The sequence below is a fragment of the Lepisosteus platostomus genome, chromosome 1 (assembly GCF_059453375.1).
Source record: "Lepisosteus platostomus isolate fLepPlt1 chromosome 1, fLepPlt1.hap1, whole genome shotgun sequence".
In the NCBI taxonomy this organism is placed as follows: domain Eukaryota; kingdom Metazoa; phylum Chordata; class Actinopteri; order Semionotiformes; family Lepisosteidae; genus Lepisosteus; species Lepisosteus platostomus.
In genome coordinates, this window is record NC_142611.1 from 24,809,681 (window position 1) to 24,836,750 (window position 27,070).

The window sequence follows — 27,070 nt, forward strand, 5'->3', positions numbered from 1 at the left end:
GCTGTAAATATATGACAACTCATACTATGAAATAATAAGATACCTTCCTCAATGTAAATGACTATTTATAGGTTACACAAAACGGGATCAACCAATCAATTAATATAAATATTCTTAGTCTAATTAAAATGGATGTCATAAAAGTAGAAAAAGGGATAATAGAAGAAATTGCTGAAGGTAAATGTATCTTTAAGTTAAAAACTGTAAGTTTGCTCACCATTCACACATTAATTTTATTTTTCACTTGAGCATAAACACTTGCATATGATTTTTATAGTCTTCATAACAGTAATTTAATATCCTTTTTACACTAACTGCAACCAGACTGTTAATGCTAAAATAAGCAAATGCTTAGTACTATCCCTAAAGAAAGATTATACTATCCCTTTAAAAACCTTACATGAAATATTTCAAAACAGCATCCCCAGCAGTCACTTCATGACGTCACCATGGCTTCCCCAGACCCTAATCTAATAATGCTGGGAGTTGCTCAGCAGTGTTTGTATATAACTCTCTGCACCTGCTCTCACTGGTAGTCTGTGCACAGTCTTGGGAACCTAATACTCCTTTTTTCCCCCTGAAACAGAGATGTAGACTAACAGAACAGAAACTTCATATCTTCAGAACAGACACTCTTGTCCTTACAGCACTCTCAAAAGATTTTCTATTTTTTCCTCTTCGTTTTATCCAGTGCTTCCTTGTGAAATGGCACTAAAGGAAAACATCCTACCGATTAGTGAGATGTCGAGTCCTTTCCCAGCAGTGGTGGAGCTCAACGTGGGAGGACAGGTGTATGTAACGAAACATTCGACTCTTGTCAGCATTCCTGATACAATTCTGCACAGCATGTTCACCAAAAAACAAGTAAAAGACTTACCCCGGGACAACAGGGGCCGTTTCTTCATAGACCGTGATGGTTTCCTCTTCAGATATGTTTTGGATTTTCTCAGGGACAAACAGCTTGTTTTGCCTGACCACTTCCCTGAAAAGGAAAGGTTGCTACGAGAGGCAGAGCATTTCCAGCTAAATGATCTGTTGAAGCTGCTGACACCCAAGGTTACCAAACAGAGTTCGATGAATGATGAGGGATGCCAGAGTGACATTGAAGAAAACTCCCAAAGCAGTGACCTGGCCAGGACTATGGCATTAGATAAGAAGTCAGGATTTATTACTATAGGTTACAGGGGCTCTTATACCATGGTTAGAGACAACCAGGTAGATGCCAAATTCCGCAGGGTGGCCAGAATCATGGTGTGTGGCCGAATAGCCCTGGCTAAAGAAGTCTTTGGAGAAACTTTGAATGAAAGCAGAGACCCTGAGAAGTATACATCCTGGTTTTATTTGAAATTTACCTACCTTGTGCAGGCTTTTGACAGGCTGTCTGAAGCTGGATTTCACATGGTTGCTTGTAATTCCACAGGAACCGCTGCCTTCATCAACCAGTATAGGGATGATAAAATCAGCAGTTATATGGAATACATCTTTTTCAGTAAGTTAAAAAAAGTCTTTTTCATTGCATTGTAATTTAAAGTAAATATGCTCTATTGTCCTATCCAAATGAGAATGATAATATTGAAGGTATTATATTGAATAAATAGCAATAAATATAGAAATATTCTATAGATGCTATAATACTTTTGCTATATAGAGTAGTTATACAGTACATGAGTTCTGTAGTAAGGAAAAATGTTGCACAAGTAATCTGTTAGGGGCATTCAAGTACTTTGGGTTAATCATGTTTGTTATTTTGATATGTTTGATATGTTTGTTCCTTCATGTGTAATTTAATTGTAGTCTTGCATAGACCTAAAGTTTACAAAATCAGTTTACAACTTTGTATAAAAATGCTGAAGTACTAAACATGAAAAATCTTGGAAAAAATATATAAATATATACAAAATAAAAAATACATAAAAAGTTATAAGATTTCACTGTACTGTATCAGTCAAGGACGACAAAATATTTTTCAGGCTTGGAAACGTTGTTCTCCTTTCCAAGTCTTTTCCAAGTCTTTATTATTGTTTTTGAAGAAGCATTTAGTAAAATATTATCATTCAAAGATATTCAAGTCAAAATCCTCAATTGATTTAAAATGAAAAGTAACCCAATGTGTTCAAAAATACCATTCAATAAATTCATCTCATATTATCATTCATTACCATCAATTTATTTACAATTGCAGTAAACCTGCCAGCAAAAAATTAAATGAATCACACATTTCGCTTTAATAATGCCTTAATGCAAATATTCTCAGTATAACCTGTTCAACACAAGCACACAAAAGCACACTTTCAAAATTAATTTGCTACACAGCTCACAACAATTCCCATGAATGTTAAAATTGCTAACTGTTTATGAAAACACAATTTATTAATGTATAAAATTACACGTGTGTTTTCATGGGTTAATGGATGTCTGCAAGTGTGCTGCGTCAAAGATGATGTTATGTTCATCAGATTCCTTTAAACTTTATGTCGTAAATTTTTGAATTACTTAACGAGTGAATGGGAAACCTGCAAGGCCCCTCACTTCAAATAAATATTTCAATGCATTTTGAACTTGCAGGCTCTCTCTTGGAACTACTGTTGTATCCATTAATTTCTAGTGAATTAATACTGTAGCTGAGCTGCTGAATTATTGAATTATTGCCTATTGCCCACATACATCAGGCAGTATTGCTTCAACAAGTATGATATTGCACTACTGTGGTTTAATTAATGAAAGTCAATCTTACCTTTGCCTATAGTGTTTTTTTAATTATCAACAACTGCAGACTCAGTGAAAAGTGTAATCGAAGTCAGTATACTAAACCCATTGTTATATTAAAATCCTTTCATCTGAAATTGGTGCTTTAAGCAACTTAAGTAAAAAGTTGTAAAATTTGTATATTTTTTTAATTGTACAAAGCGATAAGAAATGAACAATAATAAAAACATAAAATCACTTTATACTGTATGTTGCTATATATTTCCTGAATGGTAACTGAATACACTGCATCATACAGATCCAGCCATTCAAAATGTGCGGAGTATGCTGCGTTAAAACGAGGTAGGCGTGGCGCATCACAACGCGTCATAACGCATCATAACGCATGTTATGATAATAGTATCCAGGATCACCTTGTAAAACCGCCAGATGGAGCTAATAAAGCTTAACATCTCATGTACAGCATTTGAGCTGTTGCCAGAAAACGCCTGCTGAGGGACAATCTTTTTCCAATTAAAATTTAAGTTGTATAGTTTTATCTTTAGACTTTTAATCATTTTAAACTGTGTATTACAACATGTTAATTATTAAACATAAAAAATTGGTATATATTAAATAGAAGCAAGATTGCTCAGTTGGACAAAAGTACACAACCTACCACCTTTATCATAAATATTTTAATTATGCATAAATATGTTATGCATCAAAGTCTTTACGGAAGATATTACTAATAGTATTAATAATGAATGACCTTGGACAGGCTGTAAGCTTAAAGTATTACCACAGTCAATTTTCTTTGTAACTGTCTGCATCAGTTTATCTGTTGTGACACGAAAATAATTTATTTTTTCATTGACAAAAAGTAACACCACACTCTCTTGTTTAAACTGATTATTTTGTTGCTGCACAGACTGTTAAACCAGAGGGAAAGAGCGCTTCTTTCTTCAAAGCATTCCAAAATAACCACAGTATGTAACCGAATGACAGACTTTGATGCTTAAAATGTTTAGGAAGAGAGTGGAATGCTAGTGTGTATTATTTGTAAACTACTAAGATTAATGTTCCTAAATTAATATTGTTTATGACCTTCAGACGCGTTATGCTCCTCTTCTTTTTATGCTCAGCTACTAAAATTTCCCTTTTAGTTGCAAAATTCCATATGAATTTTCAATACTAAGCAGTTTAAAACATTCACAGTAAAGAGATTAAATAATTAAACCATTTCACTAACAACAAATGCACCACGAGTGCCCCTGTCTGTCATTTTGGCCAGCCAAATCATGTACTGTGGTACAACGCGGTGAACTGTGGGTAATTTTGCACGATACGGGGTTGTACCGTGCATTTTGAATGGCTACATCTGTATATCAGATACAGAACATACTTTGGAGTAAGTCAAATAAATTCTAACAGGAACAAGTAATAGGTTTATTCCATGTTGAAAAAAAATAAGAAAGAAAACACAACGTTTCTGCCGTGGAGCCTTCTTCAGGTGTGAGCATGCTGACGCAGCTACCCACCTAAATTAACAATACAATGCATTGTACAGCACTTTTCAATGACAAAGATCCCAAACTACTGTACATATGGAAGGAGACAGAATTAATAATTTACTGTATAGCAGCACCCACCTGTTTAGAAGTGTTACATTTTAGTTCCAAGAACTAGCTGTGTTTAGTTTCTAACAATTGACAGGATGCAAAATGACTTTATCAACAAAACATTTCATATCGACTTTATAGACTGCTTGGTTTGTTGTGATAATTACCACTTTGTTGTGATAATATGAATTTATAAAACAATCTCTTCCATTACACGTTTTGCAGCTCCACTTACTTTTGTATCATTTGAGAATTTGACAATTTTATTTAGTATACAATAATAAATTAATATTAATTACTCTGTGCCATTTCACAAAGTTGGGAGCCAAAACTGTATAGAAGTAATTCCAATTCAATTTGTCATTGATTAATCTTTGAATTCTTGCCGATGTGCCCTAATAAATGTAATAAAGGATGAATATGTCCATAGCTGCTAAGCTGCTAATTGTGATAAAAAAGAGAAATTAAAATTAGAAATCTGTTCAAATTGTTCTGAATTCTAGGATTTATAAAGTTAGGAGTCCAATTATATTTCAGTACGAGCATTTTATACTGTACAATCATATATACAATATACATACTCTAGTATATTAGCACATTCTATCAATACATTTGATATCCTTGATTTTTAATTAAAATTTTGCAAAGACGTATTGTATTGATACAATTACCCTTTATTTTTTTCTGATATATCAAGATGTGTTCTTGCAACGTCTTGTGGTGATATATGCAAAGTGATTAGTGATGTAAATAAATGTCCACTACTAAATGGTACAATGGAAATTTTTCATCAAATAATTATGCATATTATTATATACATATGCATTTTACAGTGCAATTTTGAGGTGGTTCATATTTTAGGACCATAACATAAGAAACAAACAGCAGAAGTTGCTTGCAGTGAATTCATCTGAGGATTATCTGACAATATATTAAAAAAGTGATGGGATAAGCTTGTTCCAGATGTCCACACACATCTGTAATAGTGCCTCCTGTTCTCACTTTTAAATGCACTTCCTTGTTATGTTCCCTGTTATCTTTTTGTTCATGTTTTGTTGTTTGGTCTAAAAAGTCCATTGGATCATTGGATTGACATTGTGAATAGCTATGAGATTTATGAATGTTTAATTCAGGTTCGGTTGTAGTCTTCTCATGTTCAAGACTAAAAAGTTTTACTTTTGTTGTTCCCTGTCAGTGCAGGACATTCCTTTGAGCCTGGCATATTACAGATGCAGCCATTCAAAGTGCGCAGCACAGACACGTACGGGAGGTAATTGGCTATGGCCTCGCGCATCGTGACGTGGGTTGACGCAAAATACTGCGGTATGTGATTGGATGACCGACAGGGGCACTCGTGCGTTGGTCGGTTGTAGAAAGATTTAAATGTCTTTACTGTGCCCGTTTTAGTATTGAATATTCATATGGAATTTTACCACTGAAGGGAAATCTTAAAAAAAGTAGCTGAGCATAAAAAGAATAGGAGCATACTGTAACGCGTGTGAAGGCCATAAACAATATTAATTTTGGAACATAAACATACAGTATATGGCTGGTCTCAGTACTTTAAAGAAAACATAAACACCAGTATTCTATTTCTCCCTAAACATTTTAAGCATCGAAGTCCTTAACTAAAGAGATACCGGAGTCAACAAGCATACTTTTAGAATTTGATTAAAAGGGAATATAATATGGAATCGCGTATCTAAAGAAATTAATAACGATATAATTATATTCATGTACCGCAACACAAGAATAGTACACGCTGTACATTGTCTTTTGATAATGTTTCTGTAGTGCTTTTTCAGCACTCTGCATGTGACCTTGCCGGTGGCGCTGTGGGTTAGGTTCCTGAGTCCCATGTCACACGGTCAGTGATCAAATCCCACTGGAGCCACGACTTCTTTCTTTAACAAACATTTCTTTGAAAAAATGAAACGTTTACCTTGGTCAGAGATTAAATAAAACCTCCCTCGCACCAAACAAATTTATATTTCTAAATATCACAACATGATTGAATTTAAGTCATTTTAATAACAATAAATAGTCACCTATGCGTTACAAAATAAACATTTATATTGATTTAAATCGCGTTTTGATTTAAATCGTAAATGCGTGTTTAAATATATGTGTTTTTTGATTCACAATCAGACAAATGCAACATAAATTGATATCTTTGTCTTCTAAGTATCTTAATAAACTTTCAGCATAGCTTTCTCCCCGTTTAGATTTATTTTTCTTGGGATCTTGGGATCAAACATAGAAAGATTAGATTGTAATCGTTTTTATTTTTTAAATACATTTTAGAAAAGTGTAATCTATACTAAAAAGCTGTACACCACCTACTATAAAGATACATATTGTAATACTTTCGGGATCGGATAGGACGGACACAAGAACTCAGACTTGCGGAGTTAAAGAAAGTTAAAGCCTTGATTTTATTTATCACCTTTAAAAGTGGCATCTCAAAGCAATACAGTAGATGTAAAAACAGTTAAAAGGACCACAGATTACAAAGTAAATACCCAGCACTGATTGTACCCATCTGTCATGCTAATAAAGCACCCTGAATTGAATTGAATTGAGAGAGGGGGGGGGGGGCGAGAGAGCACAGCCAGGACAGGCAAATAAGATACACTCCACAGACATTCACAACAGCGACATATCATAAAACGTTTGCACATATTGTTAAATTATTACTTGTTTTTCAGGAAGTTAAAAAAACACTTGAATTACTTATCCAGTCTCTCGAAATAAAATTATTTTTCAAGCAATGCAACTTATGTCGGGCAACGTGTTTTTTTTAATCCAACATTGACAGCCACATCTTAAATCTTGTCAGTCAGCTCTTTTTTCTCTATTTGAATTGTGGCTATTCAAACAACTTGGGATAACAAGTGGTCTCAAAGTCACCGAGCTCACAGAGATTCAACAACAGATGACAATTTCCTTAGTCCTTCCTAAGTCTTCCTGAAATTGTCAGATTATGAGTGAATAAAAGCATTTTATTAAAAACACGTTTGCGTTTGTTTGGGAGCTATATTATGTATTTTTCATATGTAAGATATAATGATGTGTTCCTGCTTACACATCGCACAACTTTAAAAGCTAGAAAAACAGGTTTTGATTCACATTATCTGGCGAGCCTTGTTTTGTCAAAGGACAGCACACTCTCTTGCTTGCCCTAAACAGACAATACACAGGGTGGAGGGCAAGCGAGAGAGGGGGGGGGGGTGATATGTGAATATGATAATGTGAATTCCATCAAGTCAGGCACCTGTGAATTTGCAGTATTCCCAGAAAGAGCCACATCCCATCCACTGTTCCTCCAGAAAGCTTATGCATAAGTGAAGGAATTAAATATGGAATTAATATGGAATTTAATATGGAATTAAACTGGTTTCACAGGTATTTTCAAAGTAGAAGGGGGCGAGATTTCCAGGGAAAGACACCTCTCCCCCCCTCCAAAACCCATTAAGTACAGTACTTACTAGTTAAGAAAGCTAGGTGTTAGCATAAATTATTAGTAATCAATAATATTAAATTTAGCACTGTAATAAATTGTGCTAATTATAAATTCCATTCTACTCTGAGAATGTAGGGGGAGGAAGAATGCCCATGGTCTTTTCACTTACTGCAATATTATGGACACTCAATTGACTTAAAAAAAAACCAACGGGTTCCTTTCACCGTAGTCGGGAGACATTAGAAGCTTGCCACGCCCGGACTGCTACACCAACGCATTAGCATGTTAAAGTGATTTCATTGAGGAGCATAGCTTTCTTAACTAGTAAGTACTGTACTTACTGGGTTTTGGAGGGGGGGAGGTGTCTTTCGCTGGAAATCTCGCCCCCTTCTACTTTGAAAATACCTGTGAAACCGGTTTAATTCATCACAGCCAGCACTCCTGCAGAGAGGGGGGTTGTACTTGCAGTGCATCGGTATAGATGGGAAAGCCAGAGCCGACCGCTACGCCGATCCCGTGTTATGCTCTTCATTAATGTCTAAGCCGGAACACATCATTATATCTCATTTTGTATTTCTTTATAAAAAAAATTGTTTGCCCAGCCTTACAGTATTGTTGTTATTGTTTTTATCCTGTAAAGCGCATTAAGGAGCCACCTTTAAAGGCGCCATATACAATAAAGTTCATTATTATTACTATTGTTAATTTGCTGGACAGGGAGGTGAACATTATTACGCAGAAGACAAAGATAGCGATTTACATTGCATTGTGCATTGTGCTGCTGTAATACAGTTTTAAATAATTAAAAGTCTAAACAGTATCAGCTTTATTTATGGGTTTTAAATAAAGGCGATTTAAACGCGATTTAAATCAATATAAATGTTTATATTGTAACGCATAGGTGACTATTCATTGGTATTAAAATGACTTAAATTCGATGTTGTGATATTTATAAATATAAATTTGTTTGGTGCGAGTGAAGTTTTATTTAATCTCTGACCCAGGAAAGTTTTATTTTTTCAAAGAAATGTTTGTTAAAAAAAAAGTCATGGCTCCAGCTGGATTCAAACACCCATCGTGTGATGTGGGAGTTAGGAACCTAACCCACAGCGCCGCCATCAAGGTCACATGAGGCATGTTGAAAAAGCCCTACAAAACATTATCAACAGACATCGTACAGCGTGTACAATTCTTGTGTTGCGGTACATGAATATAATTATATCATTATTAATTTCTTTAGATACGCGATTCCATATTATATTCCCTTTTAATCAAATTCTAAAAGTATGCTTGTTGACTCCGTTATAACGTTAGTTAAGGACTTCGATGCTTAAAATGTTTAGGGAGAAATAGAATACTGGTGTGTATGTTTTCTTTAAAGTACCGAGACGAGCCATATACTGTATGTTTATGTTCCAAAATTAATATTGTTTATGGCCTTCACACGCATTACAGTATGCTCCTATTCTTTTTATGCTCAGCTACTAAGATTTCCCTTCAGTGGCAGAATTCCATATAAATATTTAATACTTAAACGGGCACAGTAAAGACATTAAAAATATATATATATACATACTATATACAGTACAGTTTGCATACAGTAATTTGTTTATGTTCCTAAATCAATCTCTTTTATGAGCATGTGGAAGACATGGTGAATCAAAGATTCTCAAAAATAACTGTACTTTGCATGATTGGAAACAAATGCGTGATTGCGAAATGCTGTGGTGTTACTTTTACAAAGACGGTCAATGAAAAAAAGAATGTGGACCAGGGTAATACTTTGAGTTTACAGCTTGTCCAAGGTCATTCATTATTAATACTATTAGTAATATCTTCGTTAAAGACTTTGATAGAGACAGCTCAAACATGAGAGGTTGAGCTTTATTAGCTCCACCTTGCGGAAATTCCGGATACTATTATTTTACTTGCGGTACTATATGAGAATTGACAGTAACTTTGCGGTAGACTGCGTAAAGCGCACCGCAAAATAATGCGGTATCGGCTGCTTGTTTTGAATGGCTGCATCTGTAGCCAGTGTCTCTTCTCTTGACTAATGACAGAGTAGCAATAGATTTTTATGTGGCGGACAGAATTGTACATAATATTCTAAATGAGGTCTTAGTTTTGCATTGTACAATTTAATTATAGCATCCCTTTAATTAAATTCTAAATTTTTAACTATACAGTATGTCCTTACATTTTGTTTGATGTAAATGATATCAATATAAACACATACAGTAAGTCTTTTTTGTAAGAAGGTTTTTCAAGCTTAATGTTTCTTATCTTGATACTTTTTTTACTGCCTACATATTGTGATATGACGTCCGCTAATTACTTCCTGAAGAGGGAACAATCTTCTTCTCATAAAAAGATTGACACATAATGCAGGAAAGATCACAGTTGCACTTTTTAATAATTAAATCTCATGCAGATGCGATCTTTCCTACATAACATTAATCCTTCTGAAACAATGGTGATGAAAAGCACTCAGTAGACACTCTTGCAAATCTCAGACAAAGTCATGAACGTTTTTGAGTTTGTTTTCTCCATGGTTATGCAATTTGTGAAAAACGAACAAGTAAAAGTTTATTCTATGCTGAAAAAAGAAGAAAAGAAACACACTTCAGCTGTGGAGCCTTCACACCCGAAGAAGGCTCCACAGCCAAAACCTTGTGTTTCTGAAAATAATCTTTATTTATTCCTGTGCAGCCTACGCATGCTGACGCAGCTTCCTACTTGAACCATTTTTGAAGAATTTGTTCACTCTATTTAAATTAATGTGCTAAAACACCTGTGGGCAAACTACGGCCTGCAGGGCTGATCCGGCCTGCCAGCCAGTTTTAACCAGTCCTTGAGGTAAAAAATAAATTAGTCAATATTCACCATATTCCACATTGGTTGATTCCATTTTTTCTTACATTTAATTATTTAGGCCGTTAGATATCGCACGTACATTTTACCACAGTGATTACAAACTGTGCAATGCACCATCTAGGGGAGGCGCCATTGTCGGTCAGGGGTGTCTCAGATATCGCCAGTGAAAAATTATTATTATTATGAGTAAAACCCGCTGATCGTGCATACAGAATGTATGAGTTGCGCGCTACCTAGCTAGATTGTGTCACATGACACTAGGCAAAAGAGTCGGCAGTCTGTAAAGCAGCATATCAGTTGACCACGGCTTCGTGTTTCATGTTCCTGTGAGAGATTATTTTGTGAGTTTTTTGTTACACGATCGCAATTGAGAGGTTTTTAAATATGAGTAAAATCTGTGAAGGTCATGGAGCCTAGTTCTAAAGAGAAATGGAAACGCAAACACAGAAAGTATGACGACAGATAAGCAAACCTCGTGAGTATTTTTCACACATGTTTAATGAATGAACAGAAAGCTGTTTTCTAACCAAACTACAGTCCCCAGCAAAGTTTTTTCATCATTCAAAGTAGCATAAAGTGCAGCACAATGTAAAAAACCTCATACTATTGGAGTACCAAGGAATAAGCAACAGAGCTCTGTGAATTCTGCTTCCCTTTGCAATATCCTGCTGCAACCAGTCCAACCCCAGGATACAGTCCTCAAGGACTGGGGCAAGGTAGAAGGGGTGTTTCACCTTTGCAACCCCAAAGTGCATGGTGAGCGCCCTGGGGGTCCGGCTGACTCAGTGCCCGACAGGACACCAGGCCGCAGCAGGGTGATGGTTAAACCGGTGTCGACGAGGGCCTGGCAGGGTCTGCCCTAGATGAGGCAAGGAATAAATTAGCCCCGGCTGTGGCCAACCCTTCCCACGGCAGCAGGTGGGGTGAAGCGCTCCTTCTGGCTTTCCGGAGCGGGGGTAGCTTTGCTCAAGGGCGGCCTTCCCCCCTTAAGGCCGCCCCGCTCCCGTTTCCTGATGGCCTCCGGAGTCCCCGCGGCTCCAGCGCCCGGCACTCCCGGGCAATGTGCCCCCTCTCCCCACAGCGGTGGCAGATGACCAGCCGTCGTCGCTCCCCCAGCATCGCCGCACTGTCCGTCTCCTCCTCACCATCTGATTCCCCGTGCGCCCCTCCGTTTGTGCCCACCGGTCTCCTCGAATACGGCATCAGCCTGCTCAGCCAGAGCCAGGGCCTGCTCCAAGGGGACCGGCGCGGCCAGCATCACGTGGCGCTGCACCTCAGTCGGCGCCAGGGCCCAGAGGAACGCCTGGAGCGCTATCTCCCGGTGGGCCTCCTCCGGGAGAGTAGGGTAACCCTGGCGGGCTAAGTAGGCCACGTCTGCAGCGACTAGACCCAGTGGCTCTCCCACTAGGCAGCAACATTGGGCCAACCTTGCCGCAGCAGTCCCGGCAACAACAATTTTAGAAGTCCTGGGAGGAAGAATATCATCAATATTAATAATAATAATAAACTTTATTTTATAAAGCACCTTTAAAGGTGGCTTTAAAAAAAAAAACTTTTTTTAAATGCATTTGCATTTGCACACAGAGCAGTGTTTACTTGAACATGGAGATGCCATACTGAATAATTCCTGTACACAACCATTGCAGAGGAATTTGCATCGTTTGGCAGGGCTATGATTCATACAAGTGGTGGTGGATTTGGAGGCAAAATGTATTTACATTGGGTTGCTGTAAGTGGAGCACTAATTACCCCAAAACTCTACTTATTATTTTACAAGAGAATGCACCTGACAAGCTGGACAGTATGCTTCTCAAAGCGCTTAACAGGATAACAACAATAACAACAACAATTTTCAAGTTCTGGGAGGAAAAATATGATCAATATTAATAATAATAATAATAAACTTATATATAGCGCCTTTAAAGGTGGCTCCTCAAAGCTCTTTACAGGATAACAACCGATTAAACAATAATGACTGGAGGTTGAAAATACCTGTGAAACTGGTTTGTTCACAATGTACTGTAGACACAGAGACTCAGTAGCAATAGCAAAATAGCAATATTATGGCCACTTAATAAATGTTTTTTTGACAGCTGGTACAACACCCCACCGCGCCCACGTGCCAGCATTATATTCTCATGTACGGTTAGAATGTGTTCATTGTCTTCCAATGAAAGACAGGTTCCTTTCTCCGAAGTTGGGAGACATTAGAAGCTTGCCACGCCGGGACTGTTACACCAACGCATTAGCATGTTAAAGCAATTCCATTGAGGAGTATTTTAATCAAGATGGGGGGTAAAGGAGTCGTCTCTATGACACTCGCCCTTATAAAATTAACATGAAACAAAACAATAAAAAAAATAAAAATTAAAATTAAAAATAAGATACAATCTACAGACATTCACAACATAAACATATCTTTAAAAATTTACATTTATTGTTAAATTACTTTAAATGTATACTTTAAGTTACTGAAACAGCCAGTTAATAAAATCATTGCAATTTTGTTCTTGTTTGGAGGTGGGGATATTCTGACAACAATTGATTTAAAGACAATCTGTCAAAGTGCAATGAAATATAGTATTACGCTGGGTAAACGTTACAAGGTCAAATTCTTCCACGATGGGGGTACCTTTAAAGAGGAGACGACGAAAATAAAGTTTATTAATTTGCTGGACAGAGAGGTGAACATTATTATGCAGAAGACAAAGATAATGATTTACGTTGCATTGCCAGATTGTGAATCAATAAAAATATTTAAACACGGGTTTGCAATTTAAATGGAAATGGGGGTGATGGGAACTCTTAATCTAAATAAAAATAAAATAAATAAAACCGGTTTCGATAGTTAATAACCACTTTTTCTTCCTCCTGATCAGTTTAGAAATCTGTGTACGCTGTAAGGTTTTTACTTCCTAATTAAACTTTTAAAATACGCGTTTCGAATAGAAGCAGCATATGCTTTTGTCTTCCTGCTATGTAGAACAGATCAGCAAGTTTTTTTTTCTCCAATCAGAGTGGTGTCAAATGGTGTCAGCCAATCACCATTCTGAAGCCTACCATAATCTCTGGTATAGGGAGACCCCAGAATTCTGTCGCATTTTAATTTTAGGAAATTATGAAACACTCGGTTAAAAGCAAGGGAGATTGTCCGTTATAGTGGACATAAAAACAAGATTTTGCTGCGGCGTTATTGGAAACCCAATTTTAACACAAATCGCTGGCATTATATACTAGAAGACACAGACCGGCGCCAGACCGGGAGAATGCCTGGAGCATAAAAGAAAATGCAGAGGAACTAGGGATTGGACAGTTTCCAAGTGCTGGTACAATTGATGGAAATGTTCAAATAAATGTGCTAAAGAAATAAAAAAATCATTTATTCCTTTATCATATTGGCTAGCTAATATCCTCTCTTTGCTAGTTACCTGTGGCTGTGTTTCTGCATTGCGTAGCAACGAGTGACTATATTCTCAGGCGGAGAAACGTAAACAGCTTAATTTTCGTGTTAAATAATTTTTTTATATAAAAATTCATTCTATACAGCAATCGCATATTTGTGGACCGTTTCATAAAACTTTGATGCTTAAAATGTTTAGGGAGAAATGGAATACTGGTGTGTATTTTTTCTTTAAACTACCAAGACCAGCCATATACAGTACAGTTTACATACAGTAATATGTTTATGTTCCTAAATTAATATCGTTTATGACCTTCAGATGCATTATGCTCCTCTTCTTTTTATGCTCAGCTACTAAAATTTCCCTTTAATGGTAAAATTCAATATAAATATTCAATACTAAGCGGATTAAAATGTGCACAGTAAAGAGATTAAATGATTAAATCTTTTCACTACCGACCAATGCACCACGAGTGCCCCTGTCGGTCATTTTGTCCAGCCAATCACTTACCGCGGTAGACTGCGGTGGCTTGTGGGTAGTTGCGTGCGGTACGGGTTTGTACCGTGCATTTTGAATGGCTGCATCTGTAACTTGGAATTTAACAGGGAACCAGCTGGCTGGGCTGATGGAGACCTCAGTCCGGGCACCTGATTTACTCTGGGAGCTTGTGTCTGGCAAAATTTGTTCTGGATAATTGTGTATCTGAATAAATTATTATACATGATGGTTTTGTTTAAGCATTCCTTAATGGAAATCTTTAAGTTAAACAAGGGAGGGGGGAATGGTTATTTTTTTTACAATTGGTGAGAATGGCACCAATCGCATCTGCATTTATCACTTAGTTTTTAAAATTAAACAACGTAAATCATTATCTTTGTCTTCTAAGTCCCTTAATTAACTTTAAGCATAGCTTTCTCACCATTTAGATTTATGTTTCATACCATTGTTAAACAAAGCAGGAGCTTATTGTACTTCCTAGTAGCATCACAGGTGGAAAAATTAGATTTTAATAGTTTTTTTAAATAAAATTTAGCAAAGTGTCATGTATACAAAAAAGTTGTACCACTTGATAGTTATATTAAAAGAGATAAGAATTTGAGTTGTATACTGTTTAGACTTTTAATATTTTTAAACTGTATTACAGCATGTTAAACATTAAACATTACAAAGTCAGAATAATTTATAAAAGCAAGATTACTCAGTTGGACAAAAGTACACAACCTTCCACCTTCATAAATTATGCATAATTCACGAGGAATGACAGCAGCCAAAAGCTTGGGAGAAATTAGAATCGTTTATTGGGATGTGGAGATTTGGCGTATCCCGCTTGGCTGAGGGCCAACCTCCCGGCCGTTGGACGGGGAGGATAGGACCCCCATGCGACCAATTGGGTAGCTGCAAAGGTGGAGAGGGGGTGGAGGAGGGATGCAGAAAACGAACGAGGAAGAGGAGAGGGTGACGTTTGATATATATATATGGAGACTGGTTGCTTACGTCTGGATTAGTGAGAATTGCAGCAGCTGTGTCGAATGAGAACTTTCATTAAAAACTCCATTTCACGAGGAATGACAGCAGCCAAAAGCTTGGGAGAAATTAGAATCGTTTATTGGGATGTGGAGATTTGGCGTAACCCGCTTGGCTGAGGGCCAACCTCCCGGCCGTTGGACGGGGAGGATAGGACCCCCAAAAGAACCAAGCGGGACCTCCAGTCACCAGTGCAGAAAAACAAAAACAAAAGTTTGGACCAATTCAGCCGAGGAGAGAAAGTGCCTGCTTGAGGATACCGGGGTTAGTTTTATTGTATGCATGGTAAGCCTCGGAGGATCAACGGCCGAGTTGCTTGATGAGATACTCGGGTATGCCTTGGCGAGCGGCGGAGGATGCGGCCCCTGATCTAAAAGGAGTGCCCGGAGAATTGTTCAGGAGGGTATTACGATGCGGCCCTTCTCGTTTACGAGCAGAGGGGCAGTAGGCAAAGCTCCTGCAGAGGTGCGAAGATGTGCGTAATGAGATAGAGGCTCGTAAGGGCTTATGTAGGAACAGAGTTTGAAATAATAGATGAGAGTGGCGGATCTGAGTTGGTCGGTTTTGCTTTTCTTGAGATAGAAGGTCAGTGTCTCGGAAGATAAGATTGGGATGTCAGATAACCAGGGTAGAGAAGAAGGATCAAAGGATGTGGAAGCAGCGGTAATTTCGGAGCACCTAAGATGAAGAAGGCTAACAAGAATAAAGATTCAAGAGTGCGGTCGACCCAGGGTGAGTGGTAACCCGACCTGAGAACGTAGATGCAGGATTCAAGGATGTCTGAGGTAAGTGGTGCGCGTAGGTTCGGAAGTGGTTTTTCAAGCCGCTGAAGGCCTTTAAGAAGGAGAGTAATTTGAGGGTGGATAAGGGATGGACAGATTGTGCCGAAAAGGAGTTTATGGAAGAAGTGGATGTCGCACAGGTATACTTTGGTGGTGGATGCTCGTACCTTGAGTGAGTTTCTACAATAGCAAATGAAGGATGATACGGTGAAAATGTTGAAAGAAGGGAATTTTATGTTCGCGGAGAGGTGGAAGGATTGGAAGCCCTTCCAGGCAGTGCAATAAGAATTGAGAGTTCGAGGGGCAATCCCTAAGAGGATAGTTTGGTGGGCAGCTGGAGATAGTGATTGAAAGGATGATTCGGAGGAACGTGAGTTCCGAATAGGGAGGTACTGTGCATGGGTTCGGTCTTGCATCTGGTGCCAAGTTCCTGAATTTCTGACATTGAAAGCGAAAGAGAGAGTCAGCTATCTCATTAAGGTGGCCTGGAATGTAAGCAGCTACGAGGATGAATAATGTGTGAGAGAAATCCATTTAAGGCGGCAGAGGAAATTCATGATAGATTGGGGTGAAGACCTTCCTTTGTTGATTATATGAACTACTGCATAGATGGCCGAATGGACGAGGACGGATTTTTGTTTCCAATTGTGGCCCCAAAGAGAAGCAGCAACGACAATTGGAAATATTTCTAACAAGGCGGATGACTGGTTGGCAAGAGGGATTGGAGAGAATTCCAGAGGCCAAGGGGCCGCAAACCATTGACCTTTGTAATAGCCTCCGAAACCGACTGAGGGGGCTGCGTCTGTGAAAAGCTGGATATCCTCGGTGTCAGAAAGGAGGTCATTGTAGAAGAGAGATATGCCATTCCAGTTGGCCAGATATACATCTGGATCCTGTCGATTTTGTCACGAGGCAGGGAGGCGGAGAAATTGATGGAATTGAGGGTGATCCCGAGGAATTGGATTATATGAGAGGGGCCAGTTGTTTTGTCCGTGGCAAGGGGTACCCCTAGTTTCCTAAAATATGGAAATAAGTGTGGAGGAGGCTCTTGCAGGTGGGATGTGGGGAAAGTCTATGGTAAGGAAATCGTCGAGAAGGTGGACGAGAAAAGGAAGCTTATAGTTATTCAAGGGGATCCAGCAGAGAGCTTCGGCTAAGGTACCGAAAATTTTTGGGCTACCCCTACGTCCGAAAGTAAGGCGGACTGCGAAGAACTTGTTCCGCCAATGAACTCCGAAGAGGTGCAAGAGGTCTGGATCAGGAGGCATAACTTTAACGGCACTGGAGATGTCGGCCTTAGCGAGCCAGGCACCCGGACGGAACGCTATACCAATGGGATTGATGTGGTATGCAGGGAATGGGGGAGAGTCAAGTGGGCCGATCATGAAACCATTCTCGACTTCGGATGCTAGCAAGGAATCAATGGACTGGGGATTGGCGGTGGCAGATTGCAAATTTTTGTAAAAGACGGAGGAAGAACGAAGTATGCATGGGCCTGGTGAGAATCCGAAGGAAAGGCTGTCGAGTAAGATGTGGGTGGAAGAGGTGTCGGGGTGACGGAGCAAGTGGGAAGCAAGAGTGGGGATGTCGATTGGAGTAGACAGAAAAGCCAGTAGTCTTTTGGGAACGCTGAAGGTGGAGCGAGCATGGAAGGGCCAGCGGGGGCAGGCAGAGCGAGCATGAGCTTCGCAGCAGAACCTGCAAATATGAAGGAAGCGACGAAGGGGAGAGGTACGTGTCGAGGAATTGAAGATGTTGGAATTTGTTGGCCTCTGATCAACACGATGGGGTGACCGCAAACGTCTTTGGACCGGGAAGGTTTGAAGAAGACCTGGCGGGAGAATAGATGCTGTGGGGGAGAAGGGGCGGAGTCAGGTTTGAGCTTGCGGACAGTATCTGGGCAAATATTTGCTGAATGTGTCCAAGAGGAACAGAAGTCGCAGGAAAGAGCTTGGACGCCGGTGAAAGTGCGGCAGTAAAGCTCAATGTTGGGGGCTCCCCAGTAGGTGCGCTGGTTCCGTTGGAGTAGGCGGGCAGCGGCCTCGGCCGAGAACTGCTTATGGTAATCATAGAACAGGGAGCCCTCGAAAAGGACAGATAGATCGGGGATGCTGTGCATGTAATTGTTGAGATCCTGGTGACGTTCGGGAAAGGCGGAGCACGTGATGTCGTGGAAAATGCTGAAATCCAAGTGGAAGTCGGAAATTCAAAGGACTGAAGCCGAGTGAGGGTCAGAAGATTTGAGAGTAACGGAAATCGAGCCGCAGTCGACTGTTCTAGAATCGGAGTCGTATGTGAAGGAAGAGAGAAGGTGAGCTAGATTGACGTCCACACCTCATAGAATTTGCTGCCGGAGTGAAAAGGGAATGGGAGGAGGACTAGACTTTAGTGTGTTAGGAGGAGCTGGGAGAGGAACAGCTGTTTGGAAAGGAAAATCCTTAGTAAAGGGGAGATTGGAATCCAGGGCCGAAGGCATGGGATGACGGATGCCGTGTTGGACACCGGGGAAGGGAGAAGATGAGGAGGGAAGAAGAGCAGAAAGCAGATTGTGGTAAGAGGGGTTAGACGGATCTGGGGCCTGAAGATCGGTGGCTTGGGATATGGAAGCCGAAGACTGTTGAGGGGGAATTGAAGCAGGGGCGAAGGCTGTGTGAAGGACTGAAGAGGCTGCCGAGTCATCTTGGAAGCCAGGGGGTGGGGGAGTGAAGGGCCGCCTGCTGGCTGAGCTGGGGGTCGTTTACTAGCTGGCCTTTGGGCCGTGGAGACAGTAGCAGGGGCCGAAAGAAAAGAAACCTGGGCCGAAGGCACCAAGCTGGCGGAGCTTGAGCCATGTTGGACGTGTTGGAAGAGAGTGCAGAAATTAGATGAAGCAGAGAAGGGGGTGGGAGAGGGGCGTGAGCCTGGGGCCTTAGACTCGGCAGCAAGGAGTTTAGGGAAGGCGGCCGGGTGGAAGAGGCTAGGTGCAGTTGTTCAGCAGAGGTATGGATTGCTTGGGGAAGAGACACAGACATGGCTACATCAGGACAAGACAAGACAAGACAGAAGACGAGACAGGCAGAGGCGCAGGCGGCCTCAGGGTCCTTTTCAAAGTATCCTCTGAAGGCTTGCTACGGTCCGGTTGGAAATCACGAGAGATGATCCAGGAGAAGGGGGTGTCGATGTGCGTGAAACAAGGCGGCAGGGACATCCTCGAGAGAAGCGGGGGTTATTCGGAGACTTTGCCGTGGATGGACGGGAAGGCTGGGTTTGTAATGAGAGAGGGACTACGACGGCGGAATGCAGTCTTCGGCGAGGATCTTGGATCTTGTGAGGACTGGCTGGGAGATGAGCGGCGCTGATGTAGCACGGCGACTGAAGGAGGCGATGAGACGGAGGTGAGGGGAGCAGTGGGGGGAGGACTGGACGAGAGGGGAAGGATTGTCTCCTGCGCTGCAGAAAAGGTCTTCATCGGAGCGATGGATTTGTAGATCCATGAGAAGGGAGCACGGATTCGAGCTAGGCGAAAACCAACCATGCAGAAAACGAATGAGGAAGAGGAGAGGGTGATTTTTGATATATATATGGAGAACGGTTGCTTACGTCAGGATTAGTGAGAATTGCAGCAGCTGTGTCGAATGAGCAGGGCTGCCTTCATTCCTCCCGAACTTTCATTAAAAACTCCATTTATGCGTAAATATTTTATGCATCAAAGTCTTTAACTTGGTTACTTACATGGGTTCTGGTTGTAATGTGCTTGTTCTACAATTATTGAGCTTATCTTCTGTAGTTCATAAAAAGTTATAATGTTTTATCCTTTTCTAAGAATACGTAGTAAGAACACCACTTGCTGTTATTGTAAAAAGATAAATGTTGTAGTGATTTAACATCACTTGATAGTTATATTAATGTGGAACTGTGTAACTAAGCTACTTAAGTATCACCAGTGGACATTCTGGAAACATTTTGATATTTGTTTCTTTTCTTAAAAAAACCTTCTATTGTCTTTGTAGTGGTAATGAGCACTGTAATGTAGTGAGCTTCACCCAGGCGGTTCAAAGAGCGATCAGAGCATTATTTTGGGTCTGTTTCTCATAGAGCCGAATGCATAAAATAGTCCACTATTATAGCTTATTGTGAACATGATGTGTCTCTTTCAGGTGTAGAAACCAAGAAATTTTAGCCTGAAGTGTTCGTTTGTCCAGCCAAGCTTTATTGTATGCATACAAGGAACCACAATAAGGACCATAATAGTTATAGTACCTATCGTAGCTCAAAGTGGATATGGTCCTACAGCTCTTGTATCTAGCTTATACGTCCCCCCCCGTCTTTGATGTAACTCAAGGGAAATAGAAACCTTCCTTTGTCATCAGTAGTTTAGTATAAATATTCACCATTTGGGTAAACATATACCATTTGGGGGTAAGTACGGGGGGGAGCTTCTGTTTAGCATGTAAAAGCTGTTAGCAGGCTCCATCACAGGCTTACACCCAAATTGAGAAAATCTATATTTTGTCTTAATCCAAATGTCAGCAGCCAGTAATCAGCCAACAATTTAACTTGGAATTTTAAAAAGTTTAAAATGTACTATATAGTACACCACCTGGAATTGAACCTGGTCCTTCAGCGTCATTCAACAGGGAACCAGCTCGATGAATTATTGTTATGGATACTGCTGACATTGCAGGTTGTGTGAGCCGGTTGCCAGTGCAGTGACGTCACCTCCCTTCATTGTGAACAGCAGGGACCTTAGCGCCTGGGCTGAGGAGAGATGTCCCTTTAGCTCAGCTGGCTGGTTCCCTGTTCAATGATGCCGAAGACCAGGGTTTGAGCTCCACAAGAACCTTAAAATGTCACATTATTATACGTGATGGTTTTGTTTTATGTTTAAGGATTTCTTCATGAAAATCATTAAATTAAATGAGGGAGGGGAAGAAGGATTATTTTTTTACAATTGCCAGGAATCAGGGAATAGCTTATCAACACGATGGGCAAACGATTAAAAAAAAATTAAAAAGTAAGATACAATGACTTGTTCCTGCCTAACTCAAACATTGTGTGACTTTAAAAGCTGTAAAAAATGGTTTAGATAGTTAAAAACACTTTTTAATTAAAAGTTTAAAGTACTTTGAATTTCATAAATGTTGTACTGATTTAATACCTCTTGATAGTAATATTAATATGGAGTCGTGTGACTAGGCAGCTAAAATATCACAAGGGGACATTTTGAAAACATTTGACATTCGTTTTTTAAAAATATATATATATTATTGTCCTTATAGTGGAAATAGGCAACAGACTGTCACATAGTGTGGTGCACCCAGGCGGTTCAAAGCCCGATCAGAGAATTACTTTGTTTCTTTCATAGCCGAATATGTAAAAATAGTCCACTATTATAGCTTGTTGTTGGCTACGGTGTGAGTGTATCTGGATGAATTATTATAAGTGATGGTTTCGTGATTTGATTTCACACAATTCTTTAAGTAAAAGGATGGAAAAAAAGAGGGCTGTACTGTCACCGCGCTGCAATCAGCTTGTACCATCTGTATGCCTGCCGTTCGTTACAATATTAATAATGAATGACCATGGACGAGCTATAAACTGAAGAGTTAGAGAAGACAGATTGAGTCTTTTTGGCTTGGAATTTAACTTTTACAGTGATCCTTTTGGCTATATTTACTACATATCCGGATGAGTAAAAATAGATTGGATTAATAACTGGAGTAAGAAAAGATATTTCACACATACTTTGAAACCGTATGGCTTTGGAAAAGTAGGCAACGAGACCCAGCTGGAAGGGGGGGCCGTATTTTGATTTTGTGTGAACCATATTCGCTACAATACTATGAGTCCCTGAGGGATACCGTTAAAATTTTGGAATTATAAAAAATAAACTTTTGTTGAGTTTGCATGAGAGACAAAAAGTACCTTTTGAGAAGACAAACAGCTAATTTTGCTTGAAGAATTTAAAATCTGTCTGTCCTGTAGCTTTATTTATTGAGCAGAAAGTCACCTTGCTCTTTCAAGTGGCTCTGTTAAGCAGAGTTTGTGTTCACACATTACACTCTTTGAATGAGTTTTAATCAACTTTGTCAGTGAAAATAATGACAGCAGGCACTTTTCCTTCAATGCGGGACAATGCGGGAAACAAGTTTTTTATTTTACTTGGGAGTGTGAACATTGAGTGAGCACTGGGACATACAATGAGACTAACACAGCAAGATTACCGAAATGGATAGTTTTAGTAGATATGTTGACAAATATCTGAATTTTTGCAGGAGAAAATTGTATCTAGCTGTGAATCAGCTATGTGACCTTGACCCTGTGAAATTGTGGGAAAGAGGTTAAGTGGGCAGTTTAGTAACCATAGAGTGTTTTAATACATGGTACAGTATAACAGTATAAAGCAAGTATGTTTTTTGTAATGTTATGTTTATATATAATGAATGTGATGTTTTGTAATCGCTATTCTTTCAAGTACATTTTGTATTCAGTTTGCTTCTGTGTGTTAGCTTGTATTTCATCTGGTGGGCAAACGTTTGAGGTGAAAATTCTTCCACAAGGACTGTACCTTTTAAAGCAGAGAAGACCACACAAAACTTTTTCGGCTCTGTATGTCGCTCAAGCCATTTCTCTTTGGCAGATTCTTTAGTCATAGAGGTGGAAAGTCACCTTCCCCCTCCCCCTTACATCTGCCTTCCTCACCTGTTCCCATTTTTAACCATTCTGTGTCCGAATCACAGTGGGTGAGAGAGAGTAGGGAGAGACAGAAAAAAGGTAAACCCTGATTTAACATATGTATGAACACAGTCTTGCAAATCAATGTTTTTACAAGATGTGTAAAACAAGTGCAACAATTTATCACAGAGCGAATTTTAATACTAATTATTGATTACTAATAGTTTACGCACCTGACGACTGACTTTATTTAGATGTATATAAAATATTGAACTGTGGCATAACAGTCAGAAATACAATCGGCGCCGCCTCTTCTCTGACTGAGCTCAGTGGGAGGTGCGCTTTTTTTCTAAGCTACCTGCTAATTTGCTTCACACCACAGGAAGACAGGAGAGTGTGATTGTACTGTATCTGTATGAAATGTGTGTTGTGTTTACAAAATTAAAGTGTTTAAGATGTTTAATTAAAAAGTTATTAAAACGTACAGCTTACACAAAGATTCTAAGCTGAGCCTAGGAAGGAAGAAACTCCCCCCCCCCCTTTTTTCTTGGATTTCATGTTTTTAACTAAACCCATTTTTATGGGTTTTAAAACCAGGCAATGTCTATTTGAGGCACACACGTTATTGTTTCCTATTTTAGATTTTCTTAAAATTAAAAGAATCGGTTGCCCATCATGCCATACAATATTATATTACATTTATGTTTTTGAGAGACTTCAGAAGGCGTCAACCTACAGATTTAAATTTGTTAAACATTTTACAGCTTTTATTTAAACAATAGCTATAATCTGGTTGCATTTCTAGATACCTTAGTTTGAATAAAGCAGATCCCAGGTGCAACTGACTTCAATAATGCGAGAAGGCATTATGCTATATTTTTTATGCATCAGTTGAAGCCTTCAGAGTACAAATAAAACAGGGTTCACTTTTTTCTCTCCTTACTCTCGCTCACCTACTGCGATTCGGGCACAGAATAGTTAAAAATGGGAACAAGTCAGACAGGCAGGGGGAAGGGGTGAAACTGTTACCTGTCCTGGATAATGCGGTTAGAAAATAGGTGGATTTGTACTTGTGAAAAGCGTTCCAATTTTAATGTGATATGGAAGATATTATTCATAATAAATTACTTTGGACAGTTTGTAAACTGAAAATTTAAAGAGGAGATACGTTGTGTATTTTCTTTCCAGTTTGGAATTAACTTTTACCTACTAGTATATTCCATTGCATCTACAGTACGGAGCTGCTTTACATAAGGTACTTCTCACAATGGCTAGGACTGTCAACATCTCACTGTGTAATGTTTGGTATGAGAGAGTTTTCTTGATGTTGGCTATAGTCTGTCTCCTTACCAAAGCTATAGTGCAGTAAGGTATCTGTCCCAACAAATGGTACAGATAAACGTGTACTATACTGATGAGCTAATATCTGGGAAATGTTTCTTTCCTTGAATCGAACACAGTATAAAATACTGAAAATTAACACAATACGCCAGGAAATGTGATAGATGAATTAGCAAGTTAATGCAAATCTATTGAAAAGCCAAGTGTGATTGTTTTCTCCCAGCCTCAGCAGCAGACAGTGAGCACAAAGCAACCCGTGAATCCAAATCAACAGGTTCTGTTTTATTGTGGGGTCTTGTGTCAATTTTCAGTATTTGAGTCACAATATCCATTCCCTGAAAGACTATATGCGAAAAAACTGCAAAACCTAGCACAAAGCAAGAACTCATCAAAGCAATTTATAAGTTCTGGTAGGAAGAGCTGAAAGAACCGTTTTAATTACAGGCTGTTTCGTGTTCTTCCTAAGATTGTTGAGCATAAAACTTACTTTGTATAATTGGAAATGACTACGTGATCGGATCAACAAAATGCTTCAAAGAAAGAGGTGCTCTTTTCCTCTGGTATAACAGTCTGTGCAGCAACAAAACAATCCGCTTAAACAAGAGAGTGTGGTGTTACTTTTTGTCAATGAAAAAATAGTCTTTTCGTGTCGAATTAGATGTCCTTCCTTAGGTTGGGTAAGCATGATTAGCATGAAACAACATGGGGTCATTGTTATGATTTCTCTATTATTATTAAAACCCTCAACTCATTCACTTGTGGTTATTTTGGAAACATTTTGACATGTTTCTTTTATCTACATTGCTGTCGATATTGTAGCAACAGACAAAATGAAACACTTGGGGTTTGTAATGTAGGGCGCTCTGAACGAGTGAATGCAGGACAAATACATGTATTTCCCACAAGCTATACTGTAGTGGCAGTACAGCAGCAGTTTGAAATTATCCGTTGTTATCAATAAATCACTTAGCTTTGAACATGTTGTGATATTTACAAATATAAAAAATGTCAATATAGTGTCCATAATATTTGCTATTTTTGTTTTTCAAAGAAATGTTTATTTATTAAAAGAAAACTCATGACAATAGCTGGGTTCGAACCCCCGCCTTCCAGCATGCAAGGCACACACCTAAGCTATTACACCACACACATAACCAGGGGTGAATAAGTTAAACTGATGCAGACATTTACAAAGAAAGTTTACTACTGTGATAATTTGAGCTATATAATTATATTGTTATTAATTTCTTTAGATCCTTTAGATTTCTTTAGGTCATATTATATTCCCTATTAATCAAATTATAAAAAGTATGTGTTTTTTTACTGCGATAACGAGCATAACTATTCATAGAAAAGGTTAAAACATTATAACTTTTTATGAAGTATATAAACTTAATATAGTCAGCACATAACATTTTTTTCCAAAATAACCACAGTATGCAACCGCATTAAAGACTTTGATGATTAAAATGTTTATTAAGAAAGTAGAATACTGGGGTGTATTTTTTATTTAAACCATTTAAGTTTTTCAAAGAAATGTTCATTTGTTAAAAGAAAACTCATGGCGACAGCTGGGTCCGAACCCCCGACCTCCAGCACACACCTATGCCATGTCACCACCAGTGGAATATTGGTGTGTATTTTTTAACTACCAATACCAGCAATATACAGTTTTCATAATATGTTTATATTCCTAAATTAATATTGTTTATGATCTTAAGACACGTTATACTCCTCTTCTTTTTATGCTCAGCTACTAAAATTTCCCTTTAGTTGTAAAATTCCATATTAATATTCAATATTAAGTGGATTTAAACATGCACAGTAAAAAGATTAAATGAAGGCATCGTTTCACTAACAACCAATGCACCACAAGTGCCACCTGTCGATCATTTTGGTCAGCCAATCAAGTACTGCGATATAACGCGGTTATTTAAACTACATTTTCTGTCGTGATTGTTCCAATGGAATGTTCAGTAGTAGCATTGTTGCCTGAGATGTAGAAGATCCTGGGATAAATCCTGGCCAATCTGTAATCTGTACTTTTAAGAATTAAAGTCTTTCTATAATATGTAAATCAAATAAATATTATGTATATAGTATTTTACAGATTTAAGAATTATATATCACACCATGTATATGTAAATACTAAAAAAATATTAATAATACACGCATTAACATTAATGAGCGAACGTGTAAATACTGACAATGCCTGGAGTAAAACGCTGTTCGTCTGTTTTTCCTTCATCCTCTCCCCCTCTGAGAAGTGAAATAAAGGGTAGCTTTTGTTTGAACAGTAAAACTAAATTGGTTTCTAAAATAATACCAATATCATATGTAGAATTCTTGCCTTTTAAATGAAAGGGTCAGTGTTTGACCCCAGCCAAAATGAGAGTTGTACTTTTAACAAATTATCCTTCAGACATAATAAAGACTTTCTATAATAATAAAAAAATATGTGAATTATGTTCACATTTCAGTTAATTTTATATACAGATGCACCCATTCAAAATGAGCGGTAAAAACCCGCGGTGCAGTAACCAACCTGCAGGGCTCCGCAGGGCAAGTGATTGGCTGGCCAAAATGACCGACAGGGGCACTCGTGGTGCATTGGTTGGTAGTGAAAAGATTTAATCAATTAATGTCTTTACTGTGCACATTTCAATCCGCTTAGTTTTGAATATTTATATGGAATTTTACCACTAAAGGGAAATTTTAGTA

The 27,070-nt window shown here is 38.8% G+C and overlaps 1 protein-coding gene across 1 annotated transcript in view; it reads left to right on the forward strand.

Annotated features, from left to right (window-relative positions):
* The first annotated feature begins 510 nt into the window (after window positions 1-510).
* The window catches only part of LOC148677872 (BTB/POZ domain-containing protein KCTD8-like), a 194,204-nt gene continuing 167,644 nt past the window's right edge, over window positions 511-27,070 (forward strand). The window contains exon 1 of the mRNA XM_088627566.1: window positions 511-1,489. Within this exon, the coding sequence (XP_088483692.1) occupies window positions 706-1,489 (784 nt within the window). The 5' untranslated portion in view covers window positions 511-705. The remainder of the gene's footprint in view (window positions 1,490-27,070) is intronic.